Source organism: Ovis canadensis, chromosome 1, assembly GCF_042477335.2.
Source record: "Ovis canadensis isolate MfBH-ARS-UI-01 breed Bighorn chromosome 1, ARS-UI_OviCan_v2, whole genome shotgun sequence".
Lineage (NCBI taxonomy): Eukaryota > Metazoa > Chordata > Mammalia > Artiodactyla > Bovidae > Ovis > Ovis canadensis.
Window position 1 is genome coordinate 264,787,703 of NC_091245.1, and position 23,800 is coordinate 264,811,502.

The 23,800-nt window shown below is 45.9% G+C and overlaps 1 protein-coding gene across 9 annotated transcripts in view; it reads left to right on the forward strand.

Moving 5' to 3' along the window:
- The first annotated feature begins 3,046 nt into the window (after positions 1-3,046).
- MX1 (MX dynamin like GTPase 1) overlaps positions 3,047-23,800 on the forward strand; it is a 35,749-nt gene continuing 14,995 nt past the window's right edge. Inside the window, exons 1-10 of one of the 9 annotated variants that reach the window (XM_069581383.1) lie at positions 3,295-3,778; positions 6,029-6,234; positions 6,603-6,695; positions 12,135-12,211; positions 12,888-12,984; positions 16,766-16,958; positions 17,476-17,613; positions 19,908-20,062; positions 20,639-20,777; positions 22,736-22,934. In XM_069581383.1, coding sequence (XP_069437484.1) covers positions 12,895-12,984; positions 16,766-16,958; positions 17,476-17,613; positions 19,908-20,062; positions 20,639-20,777; positions 22,736-22,934 — 914 coding nt within the window. In that variant the 5' untranslated portion in view covers positions 3,295-3,778; positions 6,029-6,234; positions 6,603-6,695; positions 12,135-12,211; positions 12,888-12,894. Of the gene's footprint in view, positions 3,779-6,028; positions 6,696-9,089; positions 9,351-12,134; positions 12,212-12,887; positions 12,985-16,765; positions 16,959-17,475; positions 17,614-19,907; positions 20,063-20,638; positions 20,778-22,735; positions 22,935-23,800 lie in introns of those variants that run through there. The other 8 variants (XM_069581339.1, XM_069581393.1, XM_069581366.1 and 5 more) reach the window with 8 other exon arrangements.

Below are 23,800 nucleotides of genomic sequence, written 5' to 3' on the forward strand. Positions count from 1 at the left end.
GATGGAGTAGCTCAGGCTCTTCACCATCTTCTTGGATGGCTAACTCTTTGATAAAGTCACTATTCTTTGTGATAGCTTATGGTGAATGGTGCCAAGCTCGTGGTCTCTAAAGGAGAAAATTTCACTCCGGGACCAAAGACACAGTCTCAGTCACTCAGAGCTTCATGCAGCATATATTTTATTAAAGTGAAAGGATAGAGAAAGCTTTTGACATAGACATCAGAAAGAGGTAGAAAGAGTACCCCTCTTTTTGAGGTTAAGTGGAGCTTTATACATTTTTCAGTTGACTACTAAGAATAGGTAAAAGAATACTTCAAGGTTGCAAAACTTTTGCCAGACCTCTTTCCCACAACATATATCTTAGATAGTATCAGCATAAGATTATCCAAGGAGAATGGGCTCCTGGGCACTGTGTTTTCAAGTGAGAAAGCAGTGATATGGGAAAACAGACTCCAAGGCAAGATTTGTTACAAATATAATCATTAACGTGGAGCCTAAGAAAAGCATTTTCAACCAGGAAGATATATTGTGATATATCATTAACTCTGGCCTTAAAGAAAAAAACAATTTTCAAACAAGATATATTGTTGCAATGCAGAGCTTTAAGAAAAGTATGTCCTTGAGCAAGATGTATTGTTGCTTAAAGGGCCCATTGACTAAGGCAAAACAATGTGAAAAAAAAAAAAAGAATGTTTGCCTGCTCCTCCTTAAGGGGCCTTGGACTCTCTATCAACCTGCCTAAGCTTTAACTCTCTCACTTGCCTCAACACCTCATCTTCCAAATTATTGGTCTGTCGTGTAGTGAGCATAGCAAGCTTGGACTTAGTAGCTATAAGACAAAGGATTATCCACAAGAGGGTATCTACAGGTGGGATAAAAAATGTGGATTGTCCATCTTGTTTCTACTCCTTGAGGTCCTAAAATGCCCCCTTTGTCATGCATAGTGACATGGTATAACAGTTATATTTTTACATAACAAATTATTCCAAATTTTAGCCCTGAAATTTCCTCATCATTTCTTGGCTCAGGAATTCATATGAGCCTCAGACTGGTGCCTCTGGCCCAGGGTCTTTCCTGAAGTTTCAGTCCAGCTATGGGCCAGTCAGCTGCACTTGAGGCAGGAGATAGATTGGGTTCCAGGTCAGACATTTGAAGATGAAGTTCCAATACCCTGACCGCCCAATGTGAAAAGCCGACTCATTGGAAAAGACCCTGATGCTAGGAAAGCTTGAAGGCAGGAGGAGAAGGGGATGATGAGGATGAGATGGTTGGATGGCATCACCAACTCAGTGGACATGAGTTTGAACAAACTCTGGGAGATGGTGAAGGACAGGGAAGCCTAGTGCGCTTCAGTCCACGGGGTCGCAAAGAGTCAGACATGACTTAGCAACTGAACAACAATAGGTTAGACATTTACAGACAGAAATAACTTTCAGATAGAAATAATAACAGGAACAAGGTAAATAGCTGGCTTTGCCTCTAGACAGACAATTAAGATTAATAGTAATGGCATTGGCAAGAGTCCTGTCCAGATAAGAGACAAAGACCACATATTTCTCATCCTCAAGGTCAAGGCGACCTTCCTGACTGCACATGCACAGGAAGGCTCCTTGGGGGGTGGGGTGGTCAAAAACGGAGGGAGTTGGCACCCTCCTTACAGGTAGTGATGTCAACCTACCTGGGGGCCTCTTAGCTGGAATCCGACTTGGCTAAGAGATGTGTGCACACATGGGAGGATCCTGAGCTATACCAGATACAGCCTCAGAATCAGGTAAAGCAAGATGATTGGCCAGAGGAAGCCTGGAAGAAATGCCCCGTGTAAGTAATTCAAACTACCGTAAAGGCGTGACTCTGAGCCCACCTGTGTGTGTCTATTCACACCTACTCTTTTTTGTTCCTAATAAACACTTCACTTGGTTCACTCTTTCTGGAAATTTATTTCTACACAGCCAATGGGCCGGGGCCTTATCACCAGCCACTGGCCCCAGTGGTCTAACGGCTAGGATTCGGTGCTCTCACTGCCGGGGCCTGACCTCACTCTCTGGCTAGGGAAGCCAACCCTGCTGCAAGCCGCTGCAGGCCAAGGCCACCCCAGATCAAGTCCGTTTCTCTGGGCTCCATTACCCATTTGATTTATTTTTGCAATCTTCCAGATCATGTGTGTAGACAAGTTAGCCCAACGCCTGTTGTGGTCACTCCACAGATGCTCCATAACCAAGAGGCGGCAATTTTAGCACAGAAATTCAACTTTATTCCATAAAGCATGGAACTCAGTTGCAGGCAGAGGAGGAACTGAGTTAGAATTTGCAGGAATTTGGTATAAAGAACAGCCTGGATGGCCCAATTTCCATTCCCCTGGGGAGAGTACTCCAGAAGGCAGGGAACATGCACTGTTACCTCCTCCATTGGAATATCAAACCTTCACCAAGTGATCACGACGAATGCCAGCTAGACAGCTGGCCCTTATCCAGGAAAAAATGATTTTGGAATGGCCACCAACCGTCCCCAGCGATTCCACATTGGGCCACATGAGAGCTTCTCCATCCAGTAGCTCAACAGTAAAGAATCTGTCTGTAATACAGGAGATCTGACAGGAGATGCGAGTTTGATCCCTGGGCATTCCATTCCTGGGTCAGGAAGATCTCCTGGAGGAAGAAATGACAACCCTCTCCAGTACTTTTGCCTGGGAAGTCCCATGGACAAAGATGTCTGGTGGGCTACAGTCCCTGCGGTTGCAAAGAGTCCAACTGGGCGACTAACACCACCACCAAGCCTCGTCCCAGGGCCACCGACTCAGCTCCACCAGAGAGACAGAGCCTGCGTTTCTAATAAGCTCCACGGTGAAGCCGACCGTGGGACCTTCCCTTGAGAAGCACGGATGTATGTCGCGCACAGAAGAGAGAACGCGGCAGTGACACCAGACAGTCTCCAGGGGGCACTGACAGGGCCCTGACCAGCGTCAGAGAGGGCAGCATGGTCCTGGTGGGTCGGTTGCCAGGCCCCCCGGAGCCCCGCGCAACCCCGCGCTCCGGAAGAACTGCGACCGGGCTGGATGCAAGGCCCCAGCAGCAGCGCGGCCACAACGCGCCGCGCAGGAGACAGCCGGGCTGCGAAATGATCCGGCGGGGCGGGGGGCGGGGGGCGGGCCCCTAACCCCACCCCCTCCACCTCGGGCGAGTCCTTCTCTGTCCTGAGGCTCCGCCCCCCACCCCGCGCACCGCCCCCTCCTCTCCGGGTCCCTGGACTCCGGGGTGGGGCCAGTAGGACTTCCTCTCTCTGAATCGGAGAAAAAGAAAGCGAAACCCAACTTGATAGACTGGGAAACCGGAGATCAGAAACTGAAAGGCTTAGGGGAACTCTCCGGAGGTCATGTAACCTCCGGAGTGGTCATGCAGACCATTCTGCAGGAGCAGAGCCGGTCCTCCGACTCTTCACTCACTCATTCTTTCATTCTAGAAACATTTATTGAAATGCTGTGTGTCAGGAACTGTGCTGGATCACAAGGATAGCAACAAACACCACCGACTTGTCCGCCCTGTTGATGGCCTGGTAGCAGACAGGGCGTTCAAAAAAAGACCAAGACTGTGCGATGAAGCCATCGTCCCGGGAAGCCGGGAGCTGGGGCGGGGGGCTCCCAGAGAGCAAGTCTATTAGGCCTGGAGAAGGACGGAGGCTGGCTGACTTCTGAGGAGAAGCCCAGGTGGAAGATGAGAGCCCTGAATTGGAAGTTCTTGTGCAGCGAGGAGGCATTACATTCAGACAATGGAGGTGGAGCCAGGTGAGGCTGGGCATGCCAAGCTGAGCAGGTTGGAATGCCTCTACCCTCTCCCATCCCTGCAGTAGGGCGCGGCGGTCTGTTCGCTTCCCACAGGTATCTGAGGAAATGCACCAGTTACAAGTAAGGAGTAATGCATAAAAGACTGCTCAGCCTGGTTTCCCATTAACACCAGTGCACCTCTCCTCTGCAAAGCCAGGCCAGCAGCCGATGAGAGGGCTGGACAAGGGCCAAAGAGACCTACAGAGCCCTGAGCACCCAGGACTGCACAGGCAGGAGGGGTTCTGGAGTCAGTGTGATTTTTTTTAGCCTCTGATATGCTTTCCTGGAAAAGACCCTGATGTTGGGAAAGATTGACAGCAGGAGGAGAAGGGGGAGACAGAGGATGAGATGGTTGGATGGCATCATCGACTCAATGGACATGAGTTTGAGCAAACTCTGGGAGATGGTGAAGGAGAGGGAAGCCTGGCATGCTGCAGTCCATGGGTTGCAAAGAGTAGGGCACGACTGAGCAGCTGAACAGTGACAAATGCTTTCCTGTGGATGCTGTTTTCGCCAGATACTTTAATGATGTTAGGAAACAGTAAGAAGAGGGTAGGGGGCTTCCCAGGTGGTGTGAGTGGTAAAGAACCCGCCTGCCAATGCAGAAAACATAAGAGACATGGGTTCAGTCCCTGGGTGGGGAAGAGCCCCTGGAGAAGGACATGGCAACCCACTCTAGTATTCTTGCCTGGAAAATCCCCACGGACAGAGGAGCCTGGCAGGCTACAGTCCATGAGGTCGCAAAGAGTGGGACCCGACTGAGTGACTAAGCACACACATGATTACTAAGCACTCACTGTTGGTAGGTAGTTAGGCACTGGAGCATCCAAGCTTGATAGACCTTTATCAAGCTGACAGCCTCACTGAGGAGGTGGCCATATCTGCACTATTCAGAACATCCATCTGAAATGCAAAGAATCTTTGCTTGAGCTAATTAGGCCCACGGAAGGGGAGAGGTGGAAGAGGTGCGACCCAGGCTTAGAAGAGGTGCAAGCCAGGCTGGAAGAGGTGAGACCCAGGCTTAGAAGGAGCTGTCCAGGGTAGCTGCAGAGACAGGAAACACACAGCTGGGGCTTGGCCAGAAAGGAGAATGTCTCTGGGAGCCCAGGATGACAGTTAGGTCAGCAGAAGTGGGATCAGGGGTGGTGGGTGGTGAGTTGGGTGCTGAGCCTGGAGGGCAACTCTCAAGGGCTATGAGTTTGACACTTACCTGGTAGAATATAGTGTCTTTCTAGTAGGGGAAGAATAGTTCACAATTCAGGCAAAAGGCTGTGAACCTCCTAAGAGCCTCATCTTGTCAGCTTTAGCATGGAGAAAAGATGCTAGGGAACCCAGGCTTAAGAATAAAAATCTTGATTGCAGTCTAAGCTCCTTCACTTCCTAGTCAAGGGGCCCAAGAGTAACCTAACTTGTTGGCCTGTCTCCTCATATGTAACATGACTGTGATGATCTTACTCCCCTCACAGGGTGGTTCTGAAGTGAGTTATTTTCTCAAGGTGGCACCCACATACTCTGGCCTAGAGCATACAAGCTATTATTGTCTTATTATTAAATTACATCCCAAACAAGCCCCTGGGCTCTTTAGGGAACTACCTTCTAAGGTGCATATAGATGCAGCATGTACCAAAATCCCAGACCAGGAGGCAAGAAGGGGAAGAGTGTGAAGCATCTGGGCACCAATGTTAAGGATACATTTGACCTACTGACAGTGAGTGATTCTTTAAACACTGAACTCCAGGCACCTCACTCACCTGTTCCTAGTTCTGCCCCAGGCAGTGACTTTTGCCCTGGCCAATTTTCACTTTTGCCAGTGGCTCTTCCTGAGTTCATTTCTATACAGGAGTCAAGGGGAGAACCTCCTGTGGTTTGAAGAAGTAGGATCATGCCTCAGATTTAAGTCTTCACTCTTCTTTGTATCAGCTGAAAAAATACATGCAACCTAAAAGTTTGGAGATATCTGTTATTCAGCAGAAACTTTTAGGACTGCAAGCCCAGGAGACAGCATCTCAAGTGACCCTGAGAAAACTGCTCTGAGAAGAAGGGGGCTGGGGAGAAGCCAGGTTATATAGATGTTTTGCAACAATGGGCAGGTAGTTTGAATGCCAACTTTTTTTTTTATAAATTACAGAAAATAAGATATCCCAAGTTAAGGAATTTAGCGACTTTTCTTTGTATGTGCCTAGTCCAAGCTATGGTTTTTGGTTTTTCCAGTAGTCATGTATGGATGTGAGAGCTGTACCATAAAGAAAGCTGAGCACCAAAGAATTGATGCTTTTGAACTCTGGTTCTGGAGAAGACTCTTGAGAGTCCCTTGGACTACAAGGAGATCCAAATAGTCCATCTTAAAGGAAATCAATCCTGAATATTCATTGGAAAGACTCATGCTGAAGCTGAAACTCCAATACTTTGGCTACCTGGTATGATGAACTGACTCATTGGAAAAGACCCTGATGCTTGGAAAGATTGAAGGCAAGAGGAGAAAGGGATGACAGGATGAGATGGTTGGATGGCATCACCAACTCAATGGACATGAGTTTGAATAAATTCTGGGAGTTGGTGATGGACAGGAAGGCCTGGTGTGCTGCAGTCCATGGGGTCGCAAAGAGTCAAACACGACTGAGCAACTGAACTGAACTGAACTTGAACATTCTTTGGCATTGCCGTTTTTGGGGATTGGAATGAAAACTAGCCTTTTTCAGTCCTGTGGGCACTGCTGAGTTTTCCAAATTTGCTGACATATTGAGTGCAGCATTTTAACAGCATCTTCTTTTTGTATTTGAAATAGCTCAGCTGGAATTCCATCATCTCTACTAGCTTTGTTTGTAGTGGTGCTTCTTAAGGCCCACTTGACTTCACACTCCAAGATGTCTGGCTCTAGGTGAGTGATCACACCATAGTGGTTTTTCAGGTATTAAGATCTTTTTTGTATAGTTCTTCTGTATATTCTTGCCACCTCTTCTTAATACCTTTTGCTTCTGTTAGGTCCATACCGTTTCTGCCCTTTATTGTTCCCATTTTTGCAAGAAACGTTCCCTTGGTATCTCTAATTTTCTTGAAGAGATCTCTAGTCTTTCTCATTCTGTTGTTTTCCTTATTTCTTTGCATTGATCACTGAGGAAGGCTTTCTTATCTCTCCTTGCTATTCTTTGGAACTCTGCATTCAGATGGGTTTATCTTTCCTTTTCTCCTTTGCCTTTCACTTCTTTTATTTTCTCAGCTATTTGTAAGGCCTCCTCAGACAACCATTTTGCCTTTTTAGATTTCTTTTTTGGGGGGATGGTTTTGATCACTGCCTCTTGTACAATGGTACGAACCTCTATCCATAGTTCTTCAGGCACTGTCTATCAGATTTAATCCTTTGAGTTTACTTGTCACTTCTACTGTATAATTGTAAGGGGGTTGATGTAGGTCATACCGGAATGGCCTAGTGGTTTTCCCTACTTTCTTCATTTTAAGTCTGAATTTGGCAATAAGGAGTTCATGATCTGAGCCACAGTCAGCTCCTGGTCTTGTTTTTGCTGACTTCCTCATCTTTGGCTGCAAAGAATATAATCAATCTGATTTCAGTATCGACCATCTGGTGATGTCCATGTGTAGCATCCTCTCTAGTGTTTTTGGAAGAGAGTACCATGATGGCTGCTAGATGGCAAGTATTCTCCTTCCTGAGTTTCTTTAGGGCTCACCAGTTCACCGTCAGCTGTGGCTGCAATGGCTGGTGACTGTGACATCCTTGTTTACTGATATGGCCGGAAATATCCCATTTCTCATTTGTAACTAGGAAGTAACAAGGCCTGGATGGGTAAGCAGCCGTGCAAGGGTTCCTTGATAATTGCTGGGGAAGCCTGTATTCTCCCATTAGACCCCAGCAGAGGGCCCCATAGAACATGCCAGACTTCAGGCCAGGAAGCTGCTCTGTGTGGCCTCCTCCCCTTCTTTTGGGTGCCACCACATTGAAATTGGTTCCATCCAAGTTTTCCCGATGTGGCTGAAGAATGTCACCAGCCATATCAGTAGACAAAAGATATTGCAGCCATCACGCCAGCAGCCACTGCATTTTTTGACCTGTGACTGTACGTCCTTCAGGGATTCAGGATGAGGAAAAGCAGGATGCTGGCCCTAGACAGCCAAGGTGCACATCAAAGGAATAATTTCAAGGAGCCCAGACTCTTGCATCTTCCCATGCATAGAATAAGTGCTGAATTCATGAACTTGGGATGTCTGGTTTTTCTTTAAGTAACAATAACTTTGTTAATATTTTCACTACCTGGATTTTGTTGCAAAAACTCCTATATGTTCTGGCTCCTCTCTGACCTGTTTGCTGCCGTCCCTAAGAGCAATCTGAGAGGCTGTCTTCCAGGGTAAGTCCTCAGCAAGTCCACCAAGTAAAATATAATTCTCAATTTTTTTAGGTGTGTAGTTTTTTTTTTAAAGTCGACATTGTAGCCCAGCACTTGGAAAAGGGGCAGTTCTGGGTCTTTGTGTAGGGGGCAGGTGACCCTCTATAACCACAGGAGTCTTTGTGGGGAGGATACTTGTTGTCCAGGCTTCTTAGCTGAGCCAAGGAGGATGGAGGTGGGCTTTTCAAAATGAAATTTTACTCCTCATCCCCAAAGCCCTCCTGGAGGGCTCATCTTTGGGTCTATTTGACCTTGGTCCCCCACTTTCTACTCATTTCCATCCTGAAGAAATCAAATGAGCTAAACTTCAGGGAGGGCTTGGGACTTCCCTGGTGGTCCAGGGAACCCTTTGCTTCCAATTCAGGGGGCACAGGTCAGATCCCTGGTCAAGAAACCAAGATCTCACAGGACATGCAGAGTGGTCAAGAGATTTAAAGGTGGGTGGAGGGGGCGGTGCTTGAAGAGGATAAGGAGAATTGAGAAAGGAGCCTGATGTAGGTCTGGGTGAGGAGGGGGCTAAGGGGGTAGCTCCCTAGCATGCTTGAGAATCCCTACGGGCGCTGGAATGTTCCCAGTGAACCTACAGCAGAAGTTTGATACCCAGTTATCAATGCATCTGTTCAAACAACCAAAGGTTAAGGTTAGCTAGGTTCCAAGCTACCTTCGGCTTTGGATGACTCGGGGCTGCTTGAGCAGAGGTTCTCAAACTGCCAGAAACTTCAGAAGGGCCGGATAAAGCTCGGGTAGCTGGGTCCTGCTCCCGAGTTTCTGGGGCAGCAGGTCTGGGTGCGGGCCGAGAATCTGCATTTCCCGCAAGCTCCTAGGGATGCTGTTGGTGCGGGGCGCACCTAGAGTGCTTCTGGGAGGATACAGCTGAGGGTGCTGGGCGCAGCGACCTCGGGAGGCGCCGGTGCGCAAGTGCGCTACCCGTTCGATTTGGGTTTCGGTTTCCTTTCCGATTCAGCAGCCCTGAAAACTCTACGAGTTTCGTTTCCCAGAGGCTGGGTGGGAGATGAGGGACGGGGAGGCGGGGGCAGCGAGCTGGGGGCAGCGAGCTGGGGGCGGCGCTAGCGCTGCATAAAGCCGAGGAGGGCCAGCGCCGGGAGCCCGCCGGTCACTGCGCTGGGGACGGGTAAGTGTAGCTCTCCTGGGTCTGGGCACCCTCCGCGGGTAGGGGCATTTGGGCGTTTGGCTGGGAGTTGAGCGCTCTGGGATGCCGGTATTGCGCAGACTAGGAGAAGGCGATGGCACCCCACTCCAGTACTCCTGCCTGGAAAATCCCATGGACGGAGGAGCCTGGTAGGCTGTAGTCCACGGGGTCTCGAAGAGTCGGACACAACTGAGCGACTTCACTTTCACTTTTTGCTTTCATGCACTGGAGAAAGAGATGGCAACCCACTCCAGAGTTCTTGCCTGGAGAATCCCAGGGACGGGGGAGCCTGGTGGGCTGCCATCTATGGGGTCGCACAGAGTCGGACACGACTGAGCGACTTCACTTTTACTTTTCACCTTCATGCACTGAAGAAAGAAATGGCAGCCCACTCCAGTGTTCTTGCCTGGAGAATCCCAGGGACAGGGGAGCCTGGTGGGCTGCCGTCTATGGGGTCGCACAGAGTCGGACATGACTGCAGCGACTTAGCACGCGATAGTGATGATGACATGATGATGGTAATACAGTGTTGGCTGGGTTCAAAGCATTATTGATGCTGCTTTCCCACCGACACGCTGCTGAGGCTCTTGAGTGACGCATCAAAAGCAGCAGGACGCCCCTCCTGTCCTCCAAGCACTGGCGAATTTTCTGCCTGAAGAAATAGGAAGGTGGAGCAGAGCGTGTAAAAAGGGTCTCCGAGGGAGCTAAGGAGTGCAAGCCAGACAAGTCTACGCCGGGGAGGTACCCTTGGAAGCGCAAGGACCCAGGGATCTTCCCCAGTCTCTCTGGAAACAGGGATGTTGTAGCGGAGGGTCTCCGCGGACAGGTTTTGCCTAGGGGACCGTCCCTATAGAGATGGGGCATGCGCAGAAGTGCCCTCCGCGGAGTACAAGTCACCCAGGGGATGCAGAGCTGCTTCCCGCAGCTTGCGCAGCGGGATGCAATGGTGTGGGGCCGGCGCAGTTAGTTTTCCGGGTGGAGCGAGGTAGGACAGTCCTGGGGGCTGGCCGAAAGCCCAGGTATTGCTGAGACCTGCAGCCCGCAGAGCAGCCGGGGGTGGCACTCTCGGAATTAATAAGTCAAATTTTAAATCAAGTTTTTTGTTGGACTTAGGGAAGTAGGAGGGGATGTGTTGATTTCTTCTTCATTGTAGTCATTCGCCGGCGGCTGGGTCAGGATGCTTCTTCTTTTAGTTTTACATCCTGGCTTGGGGGCCACTGTGCTTACTCTAAGCTGTAGGGAACATCCCTTTAATGATTAGCTTGTGGCGAAAGCAATAGTGTTGCAGAAAGGGGGACCACTCAGGGCCCATAACTGAGCTCTTATCTAACACTCGGAAATGGATCGTCCAAGGAGACACACACGGGCTGACAAAGCAAGAGATTTTATTGGGAAAGGGTACCCGGTGGAGAGCAGGAGGGTTAAGGGAACCCAGGAGAACAGCTCTGCCAAGTGGCTCGCAGTCTTGGGTTTTATGGTGATGGGATTCGTTTCTGGGTTGTCTTTAGCCGATCATTCTGACTCAGGGTCCTCCCTGGTGGTGCACAGCTTTTTCGGCCAAGATGGATGCCAGCGAGAAGGATTCCGGGAGGTGGTTGGACATGTGGTGTCTCCTTTTGACTTTTCTTGAACTCTTCTGGTTGGTGGTGGCTTTTTAGTTCCCTGTTCCTTACCAAGACCTCCTGTCATAAAACAACTGATGCAAATGGTTACTGGGATGCCTGGCACGGTGGGCGGTTTCAGTCAGTGTCCTTCCCCTAACAATAGAATATAAAGGTAAAAGTAAATGACACAGATCTAACATGGTGTCAGATTTGTTACTCTCTATTACAATCGTAAACAGTTTAAATGTCAGTGAGTTTTTGGAAGGCAAAACACTTCCATGAGAAAAAGCAAATATAAGTTCTTAAAGGATTACCTGGACTGAATTATTTGGGCTGTTCAGTTCGGCAAGTGCAGCCAGATGCTGAATGTGACGAGTTAGTAAAACACTGATTTTTATTACTGAGATAGCTTTGCCCCAGAGATCCAAATTGATTTTCAAAGACTATCTAAGATAGGTACAGATATTTAAGATGTACAGACAAAACTCACAAGACTTGGTTTTCAGGGAATGTCACTTTATGAAACAAAGAGAGAGATTTTTTGTTCTCAAAACGTCCATGGTCATCAAGTGGTAGCCCTGGGGATCAATGATGCCACATGGCCGGGTACAGTAAGGTCAGCGGAGGTTGTGGTCTTTAACCCAGGGCCCCAGCTCCAGCCTAGGAGCCCCCGGACACACGAAATCTTTCCAAACGCAGGGGGATGGATGGTGGTTAAGAAATAAATTACCAGATTCCATAAGTATTCTTTAAAGTTGATCACCTTTCAAAATCACCTTTCACTATACAACGAACAGAATCCATCCCTCCCCCACACTTTTTTTTTTTTTTAAAACAAGCTTGCCCTTTCAACTTGGCCTTTCAGTGTGGATTCAAAATCTGCACAGGCCTTGGGGGAGGGTCCCTAGAAAATGTACAAGAAGAGTAAAAAAAAAAAAAAGTGTTGATACAGTACACTGACAGCAAGTCTCTCTGCTTTATCCTTCAACCTTAGAATTTAAATATTTAAGGTTTACAAAAGGACTCAGGGAACTGTGAACTTCCTTCAAAGCACATCCCCTCTGCATCTTCACCATTCTCAGCAATGGGATGTATGGCAATGAGCGCTGACATGGATTGTATTCATCGGGTTTTAGTCTAATTTGTATGTTTTGCCTGATTCCAAGGCAGTGTTGGAGGAGAGCTCTGCATTTCTGCCAACTAATCAGCACTACATTGTCAAGTAAAAGGAAGGTATATTGAGGTAAGTGCTTTATACTTTTTATAACATTTATTTCAAGTCTTAGGAGAAATATATTTTCATTTACTTTTATCCAAGATTATTACATATTATGAGTCTTAATATTTAGAAGTTTATGGTCCCAGAAAAAAATTATAATTTTTTAACATATATTCCCGTGGTTAGGACTCAGCACTTTCACTGCTGGGACCTGAGTTCAAGGCCTGGTCAGGGAACTAAGATCATGCAAGCTATGCTATATGTATATATATATATATATATATATATATATAAAATGTTTGGGTATTATCAAATATTTAGAGTCCCTCATCTACATTGGAAAGAGTCTTACAGTAATTTTATTTTTAAACATAAATTTTAAAATGCAGAAATTTCATTCTTTGTTGCTGTTTAACTTTCTGGTGAAAAAATTTTTGATGTTCACCCTGTAATCATGATGGGAAATACAGAGTTTTAAAAAAGCTTTTGGCATCCGGAAGCATGTCTCTGAAGATCACTGAGCTGGGATGGAGCATGTCTTCATCTGACATTTGGTTCCTTGGCGTTCTCCTGTAGTTTCTTTCTGAGCTCCCCCTCTGCCTCAGTGTGTCTCATGGTGGGTTTGGTTCCATGATTGAATGTACCCAGCTCCTGAATTGTGTTAATCCTGATGTGCTTGATTTATGCTGAACTGATAAAGGAAGAAGATGGTTCTTTCTGACTTGGATATCAAAGAACCTGATTCACCTGAATCCGGTCTAAATGGAAGTGACGATATGGTGAGGGAACATGAAACGGTAAGTTGATGCCTGAAAACCGCTATCCACATGGACATGAACTGTGTTCACCTGTGGCCTGCCCATTGATAACAGTGATACCATTGCTGCCCAGGGATGTGCTCTTCCTCATCTCTCCAGGGGCTGGATGTGGATGCAAAGATGTGACTCATTCTGCTTGGGCCCTTCTTGCAGCCAAATGCCATTAGTGTTTTGCTTTAGCTGATCCTGAAAGTGAAAGTGTTAGTCACTCAGTCATGTCCGTCTGTAACCCCATGTACTGTAACCTGCCAGGCTCCTCTGTCCATAGGATTCTCCAAGCAAGAATACTGGAGTGTGTAGCCATTCCTTTCTCTAGGAGATCTTCCCAACCCAGGCGTCGAACCAGCGTCTCCTGTATTGCAGGAGGATTTTTTACCATCTCAGCCACCTGGTTGGCGTGCAGTTTTGGTCTGGAAAATCCAGGCAAGAGGCCAATGGGCTGGTGTAAGAATTGGGCCCAGGCACTGGGCCCAAGGAGCCCTGTGAGATCATGTGCCCACACCTTAGTTCAGTCTCAAGCTCAAACCTCCTAGGTGTCATTGTGATATCTCCGACAGTGAAGCCATGTGGTATCTTTTCTCCCAGGAATGAGACATATTTTTGGTGGGAATCAAACTTAGCTTCTGGAATCAGTTCAACCTAAATTTGATTCCACTACCGACACTTGCAGCTGTAAGATCTTGGGTGGTTACTCCTCCCTTTAGAAGCCTGGTTTTCCATTTCTAAAATGAAAATAATAAGAGCATTTACTTTGTGCAGCTGTTGAGAGGAGGTAGAGGCTGGGCACTTAGAAAGAGCTCTGTTTATTGCTGTCATATGTTTTAAAGCAATGGCTCTTCAGCTTCTTTCCAATTGACTCCATTTTAATCATCAGTGGTTAACAATATTTTAAACAATATTATAAACTACACCAAAGGACACAGAAAAATAAGAAATTCACCCATCTTTCCAGCACCATGATATAACTGTGGTCTCTTGCCTGGCTGTAACTGGCAAGGTATAGGGCAGTAGGAACTCATAATGCTCACACCCACATGTTTGAATGTTGTTGTTGTTGTTATTCTAGAGAAGGAAATGCAACCCACTCCAGTATTCTTGCCTGGAGAATCCCATGGACGGAGGAGCCTGGTGGGCTCAGTTGCTAAGTTGTGTCCTACTCTTTGAAACCCCATGGATTGTAGCATGCCAGGCTCCTCTGTCTTCCATCTCCCAGAGTTAAATTCATGTGCATTGAGTCAGTGATGCTATCTAACCATCTCATCGTCTGCCAAGCTCTTCTCCTTTAGCCTTCGATCTTTCCCAGCATCAGAATCTTTCCCAGTGAGTTGACTCTTCATATCAGGTGAATCTAGCTTGGCCTTTCTGGCCAGGTTGAACAAGGTGTATCTTATGACCCAGAAATTCTACTTCTAGGTGTTGACCTTGGTTCTCAGAGTATGATCCCCAGAGAAGCAACATTAATATCTCTGGGGAAGTTTGAAATGCAAACTATCACCCTCACACACCCTTCCCCAGACCTAGTGAACTAGAAATTTCAGGGGTGGGACCTACCATCTGTGTTTCTACAAGCCTTCTAGGAGATTTTTCTTTGTGCTGAAGTTTGAGATGCATTTTTCCATGTTTGTACAGCACTTTTTTATAAGCAAGACCAGAAATAACACAAGTGTCCATGAGTAGTGGAATGCATACATAGATTGTGGTATGCAGTAGAATTCCACACAGCAGTGAAAAGTAATGAGCTAGACTTCCAGGTATCGTGATGGCTGTGTCTAAAAAACAATGGTGTGGCTGGTGACTCTATGGTTCGGGCTCAACACTTTAACTGCCATAGGTTGGATTCAATCTGTGGTTGGGGAACTAAGATCCCCTGGAAGCCACATGGCATGGCCAAAAAAAAAAAGTAAATAACAATAAATAGACTATGGTGAATCCCCTAGAATCAGGTCACAAAAGAAATATACTGTATTATTCCATTTATATAAAGATCCAGGCCACCATAAGCCATGTATTTTTTAGGGAAAGATGGGTGAGTGGTGAAACGAATGAAGAGCAAAGACATAGTTTTCATAAACCTGGAAATAGAGGGACCCTCTAGAGGTAAAGGGGTTTTAGGAGGAAGGTGCCTGGGGAGGGGTGGACAAAGTGTCTCAAGTACAGGGAATATGTGTTTTCTTAATCCAGGTGGTTGGCACATGCATTTTGGCTAATTATCGTTCATGTTTTATAGACTCTTGGGAATGAGTGATATAAAGAAATGAAAACAAAAAGAACCCATAAGGAGGGCTCAAATAGGCCACTGATAGCCACCACAAGGCTTTCCCTGGGGATTCAAGCTCCAGATCTTTCTTAAGTGTCATTATTGAGAAAACTCACACAGAACACTTGTTTTAAAAATAGTGGGGAAGATTTTATTCAAGACTATTGCAATAGAGGAGAGAGCTTGAGCTTAGTGTGGATACAAGGACAAGTGGGCAGGATAGAGGAGAGGAGAAGGAATTGCCAAGACTAATTTGCGAAGGGTAATGGGAGGTAAAGAATTGATGTTTTCGAAGTGTGTTGCTGGAGAAGACTCTTGAGAGTCCCTTGGACTGCAAGGAGTTCAAACCAATCAACCCTAAAGAAAATTGGTTACCACAGCTTTAATAATAATCATGGAAATCAGGTCATGTTAACCCTCCAACTCTTTTGTTTTTCAAAGTCATTTGACTATTCTAGGGGTATTTAGACTATTTAGATTCACTGTGATTGTTAATATAATTGCACTTGGAAAGATCATTTTTGCTATTTGTTTTCTATTTGCCTTATTCTTCATTTCCTCTTTTTCTGCTTTCTTTTGAATTAACCAAGTTTTTTATGATTTCATTTTATCTCCTTTGTTGGTTTATTGAGTAAAACTATTTTAGGGAGTATATCATGTCTTTAATTTACCAAGTCTACCTTCAAGCACTAATATATTATTTCATATATAATATAAGAACCTTATGATAATGTGTGTCCATTTCTCTCCTCCCAGCCTTCATTCCATTTTCATCATGAGTTTTTATTTTATCAGTATTTTAAGTCCCCACATTACATTGTTATTTTTTTTTGAAATGGCCAATGTATTTTAAAGACATTTAAGTAATAAAAAAGTATAGTAGTCACCATTTCTGGTGTAAATTCCTTGGTGTAGGTTAAAATGTCCATCCAATATCATTTTCCTTTGGCTTGAAGGGCATCCTAAACATTTCCTGTAGTGCAGGTCTGCTAGTGACGAATTCATTCATTTTTGTGCATCCAGAAAAGTCCTTACTCACTTTCTCATTTTAAAAGATATTTTTTTCTGAGTAGAAAATTTTAGGTTGATGATTTTTCTCAGTACTTTAACAAAGTTGCTACACTGTCTTCTCATTTGCATAGTTTCTACTGAGAAATATGCTATAAATCTCATGTTTATTCCTCTGTACATAACATGTCGCTTTCTGGCTGGCATTCTGTCATTATCACTGATTTTGACCGATTCGACTATAGTGTGCCTTGATACAGTTACTTTATGTTTCCTTTGCTCTGGGCTCATTGAGCTTTGGGGATCTTTGGGTTTTCACCAAGTTTGAGGACATTTTAGCTATTATTTCTTCAAATATTTATTTCTGTTTTACCCTCATTCTCTTGATTGGGGAGCTTCAATCACCTGTATACATTAGGATGACTGAAGTTGTCCATCTTTGATGGAACGTGACCTGCAGGCTATGATAGAGATCTCCCATTCTGCCTCTTCCAGGAGTCCAAGGGCAACCTGTACAGCCAATATGAGGAGAAGGTGCGGCCCTGCATTGACCTCATCGACTCTCTGCGGGCCCTGGGCGTGGAGCAGGACCTGGCCCTGCCCGCTATCGCCGTTATCGGGGACCAGAGCTCGGGCAAGAGCTCCGTGCTGGAGGCCCTGTCTGGGGTTGCCCTCCCCAGGGGCAGTGGTAAGCACTTGCCTTCTGTGTTGGTTAGCTCAGGCTGCAGTAACAGAGGACCTCAGACTTGAGCTTAAACAATAGAAGTTTACTTCTCAAAATTTGGGAGGCTAGAAGCCCAAGATCAAGGTATTACCAGGGTTGGTTTCTCCGGAGGCCTGTGTCCTCCGCTTACAGATGACTATCTTCTCCTTGTGTCTTCTGGGGGATGGTGGAGAATGTTTGCAGAAGTCTGGGGTTTCCCACTGCAGTGTACCACCTGGGCTGATGGAAGACACTGGGGTGAAGCAAGAGATCTAAAGTAGGGGATTTCAAGTCAAATTCCATCTGAAATGTAAATCCTAGATGCACATTCGTGAGTCATCCCAGATAGGACGCCTCAGAGAGTCAAAGGGTGAGAACAGGGAGTTTGCAGTTTTGGGAGCCTCCCAGATGATTATATACAAATTTAAGAACCACTGGTCTAAGACCACCATATAGGACTGTTAGCAGCAGAGTACAGACCTGATGAGTAGTGGTTTCCTAGGTATTGTTACAAGATGTCCTCTCGTGCTGAGGCTGAAAAAACTTGAGAAGGAAGGCGAGTGGAAAGGCAAAGTCAGCTTCCTGGACAGAGAGATTGAGATTTCAGATGCTTCACAGGTGGAAAAGGAAATCAGTGAAGGTAAGTGTCTCATGATTGTTCTTCATGCCTATTTGGATATCTGGTCAACCAGGTGAAATAGATGGGGTCTGCCTGTCACTGTCCCCACTCTCCCCTTTCTAGGCTTGTTCTGGTCCCTCAGGAACCTTCCCTTCCCTCCATCAGGCCCCCAGCTCTCTTGTATTTTCTCTCTTTTTTTTTTTTTTACTCTCATTAAGACCAGTGCTTTGGACAGAATCTGACCTCAGTAATTTATTACTTAGTATGTAAGTATGTATCTGAGCATAATGTGAATTTTGAAGCTTGTCTTCAAATATGGAGTATTTGTCCTTTATTCAAAGGCCTCCCCGCTCCACAGATCTGATGTCAAGGTGTGGGGCCCGGGGACACCTTCACCTGTTAACAGCTTTCCAAAATGCTGGCTGGAACACCACTGAATCCTGTTCAGAACTGGAAGTCTTTTTCTTCCAAGAGTGGGATGCATGTGCTTGAATAATCCCCAGCTTAGAATAATATATGGCAGGTCTCAGTAAATGCACACCACAGAGATTACTGTATCCATCTGAAACATCTGAAAAGAGAAAATTGATGTAGATAGGGACAAAGTAGGGATACACTTAGTTGCTGCTGAGAGCGAGTGAGATGAGTAAGCAATTTTCCCTTATTGACTTTAATTTCTTCCTAGTGTGTCACATAATTAAGTTCTAGTCATTTGGGGAAGATACAAAAAATGGTATGAACTGATATCCAGCAATAGGAAAGAATGGATTTGACTCTATAAAAGTGGAAGCACTAACTACCATTTACTGGCTGTTGTGCAAAAATTAAATAATGTTATCATGAAGATGTTGTTATGTGTTTGTTGGGATTAGGTTGCCTGCAGAAAACGCAAAATTAGTATGTATCAGTTAGTCTTTGGTGTGTAACAAAACAATCTCAAAACTTAATGGCTTGGAACAGTTTATTTCCTGTGAGTCAAAGGATCAGCTGGGCAGTTGTTTTCCTCTAGGATGATTTGTCTGGGGCCAAGAGTCTAGGATGACCTCAGGTACCAACCCAGTCCTCGACTGGAATGACCAGACCTTCCCATGGTCTGACAGTAGCCTGTCCCCCCAGGTGACTGGGTTGGGTTTTTTTAACATGTTGGAAGAAGGGTTCCAAGTACCAAGAGACCTGAGTTCAAATCTCTGATGTGTAAGCACCTTTCAGTGTCTACTGGAATACATTTTGTAACAACCTGTTACCCAAAGAAATTAATGCACTCAAGCCCAATTTCAAGAAGCAAATTCTCTTGATGGGAGAAGTGGCATTCTTTCTATAAAGTGGCATCCATATGGAGATGGGAAGGAGTATAGAAGCCATTTGTGCAAGCAAATTACTAACACAATGGTTTAAACAATGTCAGTTTTATGTCTCTCAGAGCTGATGTAAGGGTTCCCAGGTTATGAACCCAGACTCCTGTCTCATTCCTACACTCTGTGTGGCCTCTGCTCCCAAGGCCCCCTCATCATTCAGTCAAGTGCCTATTCCTGCCAGCTAGTCATTGGCAAAGGACCTATCCCTGTCTTAAGCATATTTCTGGAAGTTGCACATAGCATCTTCACATCTATCCCATGGGCCAGACGGTTTTATATGACCGCATCTCTGGGAAATGGATTTGGGGTGGGGGGTGGGGGGCGGAATTAGCAGATTGCGCTACATATACCATTGTTACTATTATTTCCTTCTACATTCTTGACTGATATAAAGCATACCCAAAAGACATTTTGGATGTACAAAGTGGTCAAGTGGTATTAGCTAAAAGTTTGATGAAATAAATTCTTATCTTGAAATTTTCATTATTAAGGAGGAAGGGACAGAATTAAATCTCTTAATGGAATATCAACAGCTAATGCTCAGCTTGCCTGAAACAAGCATGTACCACCACCCGTAGCTTTCCAGGTCATGTTTTAGGAGTCACCATTTTTTAAAATTTCTTTTCATTTTACCTCTTTGTTAAGTTCCTAGTATATCAATGGGAGGAATTTAGGTGTGGCACCAGGAAGAACTTACCTGCTCTGGCAGGTTAAGACTGGTTCAGTTGGGTGTCACCTACAGAGGTGTTCTCGCTAGTTCTCTCTGCAGACTATTCTGGCCACTGGCAATGCAAATACGGGATTATCCTTTGATGTCCCTTTTTGTTTCAGAGAAATGAATCTGCTCCAAACATGCCTTACCGTTGAATCCCAGCAGGTGGGTTTTGCCTTCAGAGGATTCACTGTAATGAGATATTCCATCCCAAGCTCTATTCCGTTTTCCTTTTTCCTCTTCTCTAGCCCAGATTGCCATCGCTGGCGAAGGCATGGGGATCAGTCATGAGCTGATTAGTCTGGAGGTCAGCTCCCCTCACGTCCCAGATCTGACCCTGATAGACCTTCCTGGCATCACCAGGGTTGCTGTGGGCAACCAGCCACACGACATTGAATATCAGGTGAAACTTCAGGCCCCATCCTGGCCCAGGTCTTGTGGGGGAGAGGCTGCATTAGAGCATCAGTGAGTCCAGGACCAAGCTTGAGGAGTGGGTATGGGGAGGTGGGGAATTTGAAGCATGCATTGGTCGAAATTACTCCACCAAGTTGGATGGAAGCTTCTGTGGGAAGAGGCAAAGTTGGGAAAGCATTTTATTTGTGTTTTATTCAGTGACTCATTTTTGGTTATAGTTACACTCTATGCCATATCTAAATTGGCATGCATTAGGAAGGGGTTTTATGTGGGAAGAGGGAGCATTAGGAGCAAATATTCCTGTATCAGTGAATCTCACCCTGTGGATTAAAGATTTAGAGAATAGTCAAGCATTTCTTTTGGCATCTTATTTTTCATTGTGACCTTCAGATTTGAGGTCTTGGGAAATGATTTGCGAGTTAAAATCTCACAGTGTTCCCTCAGAAAATGTAGTTTTTCTGCATTTCTCTGTGTTTGCTTCTTGGAAGAAATACCTCTGGGACTTGGAAGGCCTGAAGCAAGTCAGGACCTGTCTCAGCTCTCATACCCTCTCATTTTCTTACAGATCAAGTCTCTCATCAGGAAGTATATCCTTAGGCAGGAGACCATCAACTTGGTGGTGGTCCCTGCTAACGTGGACATCGCCACCACAGAGGCGCTGCGCATGGCTCAGGATGTGGATCCCCAAGGAGATAGGACCATAGGTAAGAAGAGTGAAATTGTTAGTCACTCAGTCATGTCTGACTTTGTGTGGCCCCATGGACTGTAGCTCTCCTAGCTTCTATGTCCTTGGGATTTCCCAGGCGAGAGTACTGGAATGGATTGCCATTCCCTTCTCCAGGGGATCTCCCTGACCCAGGGATTGAACCCGTGTGTCCTCCATCTCCTGCATTGCAGGCAGATTCTTTACTGCCTGAGCCACCAGGGAAGAATCTGAAAATGGTAGATGGCTTGACAGTGGAAGACCATCTCTTAAATCCAGTGGGTGTTTCTTGGTACACATGAGTGGGGACCTACACCCAGCGGATGAGAACCATTCAAGAACCATTGAGGCCAGATGACTCTTGGGCCACAGCTGACTCTTATTGGCCATGGGTTGACCCATAATCCTTGTTTATCTGCTGATAAGAGGCGTTGTGGGTTCAGGGGTGGGGCAGAAAGTAGTTATATCAGTTGACAATGCATTTTATGTAGAATAACCCATGTGTCCCAGAAAGATGAGGGGATACACAGGATGTGAGGTATCCATACAATGGGATAGTTCTGTGCTGTGCTTAGTCGCTAAGTCATGTCTCTTTGTGATCCCATGGGCTATAGCCCGCCAGGCTTCTCTGCCCATGGGGATTCTCCAGGCAAGAATACGGGAGTGTGTTGCCATGCCCTCCTCCAGGGGAATCTTCCCAACCCAGGTCGAACCCAGGTCGAACCCAGGTCTCCCATATTGCAGGCAGATTCTTTACCATCTGAGCCACCAGGGAAGCCCACAGTGGGACAGTATCCAACCTTAAAAAGGAGGGACATTCTGACACCTGCTACAATGAGGATGTACCTTGAAGACATTGTGCTCAATGACATAAGCCAGTGCCAAAGGACAAATACTGCATGACCTCAATCATATGAGGGACCTAGTGTGGTCAGGTTCATGGACAGGAAGTGGGGGAAGGGAGAAATAGGAGTTAGTGTTTGGCGGTTACAGAGTCTCAGCTGGGGAAGATGAAAAGGTTTTGAAGATGAATAGTGGTCAAGGGTGCCCAACAACGTGAAAGTGTTTCATGCACCTGAAATGTGCGTGTAAAAATGGTTTAAGTGTTATGTTTGAAAAAATGCATTTGGCTGTAAATAGCAGAGAGCCTGAGGGCAGTGGCTGAAACAAACAGCAATTTATTTTCACACCTAAGAAGAAGCCTGGGCAGAGGCTGCTCACCTGTGTACCAGAGATGCTGTCAGTCCCTTCTGCATTCTGCTCCACCATCCTTAGCTGCAGGTTCTCATTCTTTGCTTGTCCTGCTGCCCATCCTGCCTGGGATGAGAATCTCTCAGCCAGGGCTGCAGCTACAAGTGGGCACAGTAAACCTCAGAGTTAATCTTGGGCTGGACAACCGCACAGTGCCACACATGCAGATGGGTCCATGCTCAGTGCAGTGTTGTGATGATGCCATCTTGCAATACTTGTTTAAACAGGTGTTCTGCATTTTTATTTTGCAGTGGGTCCTGCAAATGACCTAGCTGACCTGGTCAGGCCCTTATTTTCCCAAGTGTGAGCCAGGCCCCACCTGCACCAATATTAACTGAAGAATTTTTAGAAATGCAAGTCCCTTGATCCCACCGAATCTGCTGAACCAGAATCTCTGGAGCAGGGCCTTAAGGTGGCTTAGATGCACAGGGAAGTTTGAGACCCATTGCATGAGAATGAACTCCTTTGCTGAACAGGAGGAACATAATGGGCCATTACATGCTGCTATCTCTCTGGCGTGAGAGCCAAGATCTGGGTGAAGTGAACTTAAGGAGCACATAGGGGCTGAGCCTTGCACCTTCACTTGGTGAGCTGCATTGTGGAAGCAAGCCTGGGGCCAGGGGACCTCGCTGCCCAGGAGGGGAGCTGACCTTGCTCCTCACCCTGCGAAGATGTGAACATTCTATAACCAGAGTCTCTGGGTCGCAGGAATCTTGACAAAGCCCGATCTGGTGGACAAAGGCACGGAAGACAAGGTTGTGGACGTGGTGAGAAACCTGGTCTTCCACCTGAAGAAGGGCTACATGATCGTCAAGTGCCGCGGCCAGCAGGAGATCCAGCATCGGCTGAGCCTGGATAAGGCCCTACAGAGAGAGCGGATATTCTTCGAGGATCACACACATTTCAGGTATGTGCATGGAGCTTTCCCAGGGAGAACCAAAATTAAGGACCTCCTTCCTCACAGGAGAAATGCATGCTGTCCAAGATTGGCTGTTGAGAGTATCCCTGTGTGTCTGTTCCTTTACGGTGACCACGGGGAATCTGCCTGGAGGAGTAAAGGAGGAATTCACAAAGTAGGCAAAGAATAAATCTAAAACTTCGGAAGAAGGCGGAGACTTTTTGCAATAACTTATTATAGTTCTGGAAACAGAATATGAACGTAAGTATAACAGGATGGAAACAAAGTGGAAAACCCAGAAATAGACTCAAGTACGTACATTTGGTCTGTAATAAATGTGGCACTTCAAATTCCTGGGCTTTGTCAGTTTCATTATCAATCAGTAGCACTGAAATAATTATTTAATAGTTGGGAAAAGTTAAACATGTCCTTACTTAACATGGGATACCAAAATAAATATCAGTGGAAGTTTAAAATTAAGTACAAAGAAAGTACCACTTCTCAGAAGAAAATATAGGCGGAGAATTAATAATCCCAGGATAAAGGCCTTTCTAACCCTGATGCCAAAAATGAAGATTTTTTTAAAAAGGATGATACTGATAAACTGGTTATTTTGAAATAATGAGAAGGTGTAGAGTTGGTGGGAAAGGAGGGGTGTGGGCTTGCATCTTCGCTACCAATAGCGCGTGCCGAGATCACACAGGTGTCCCTAAGGCTGAGTTCCGTTTCTAGGAATTCCACACAGGCAAGTAATCCGAGATGTGTTCAGTAATGTCCCCTAAAGCGTGTTCAGCACAGATTTGTTTTCAATTGTGAAGACTGTGGAATGTACATGTTGAAAATCATGAGATTTGTATGGTCAAACCAGAATAAGA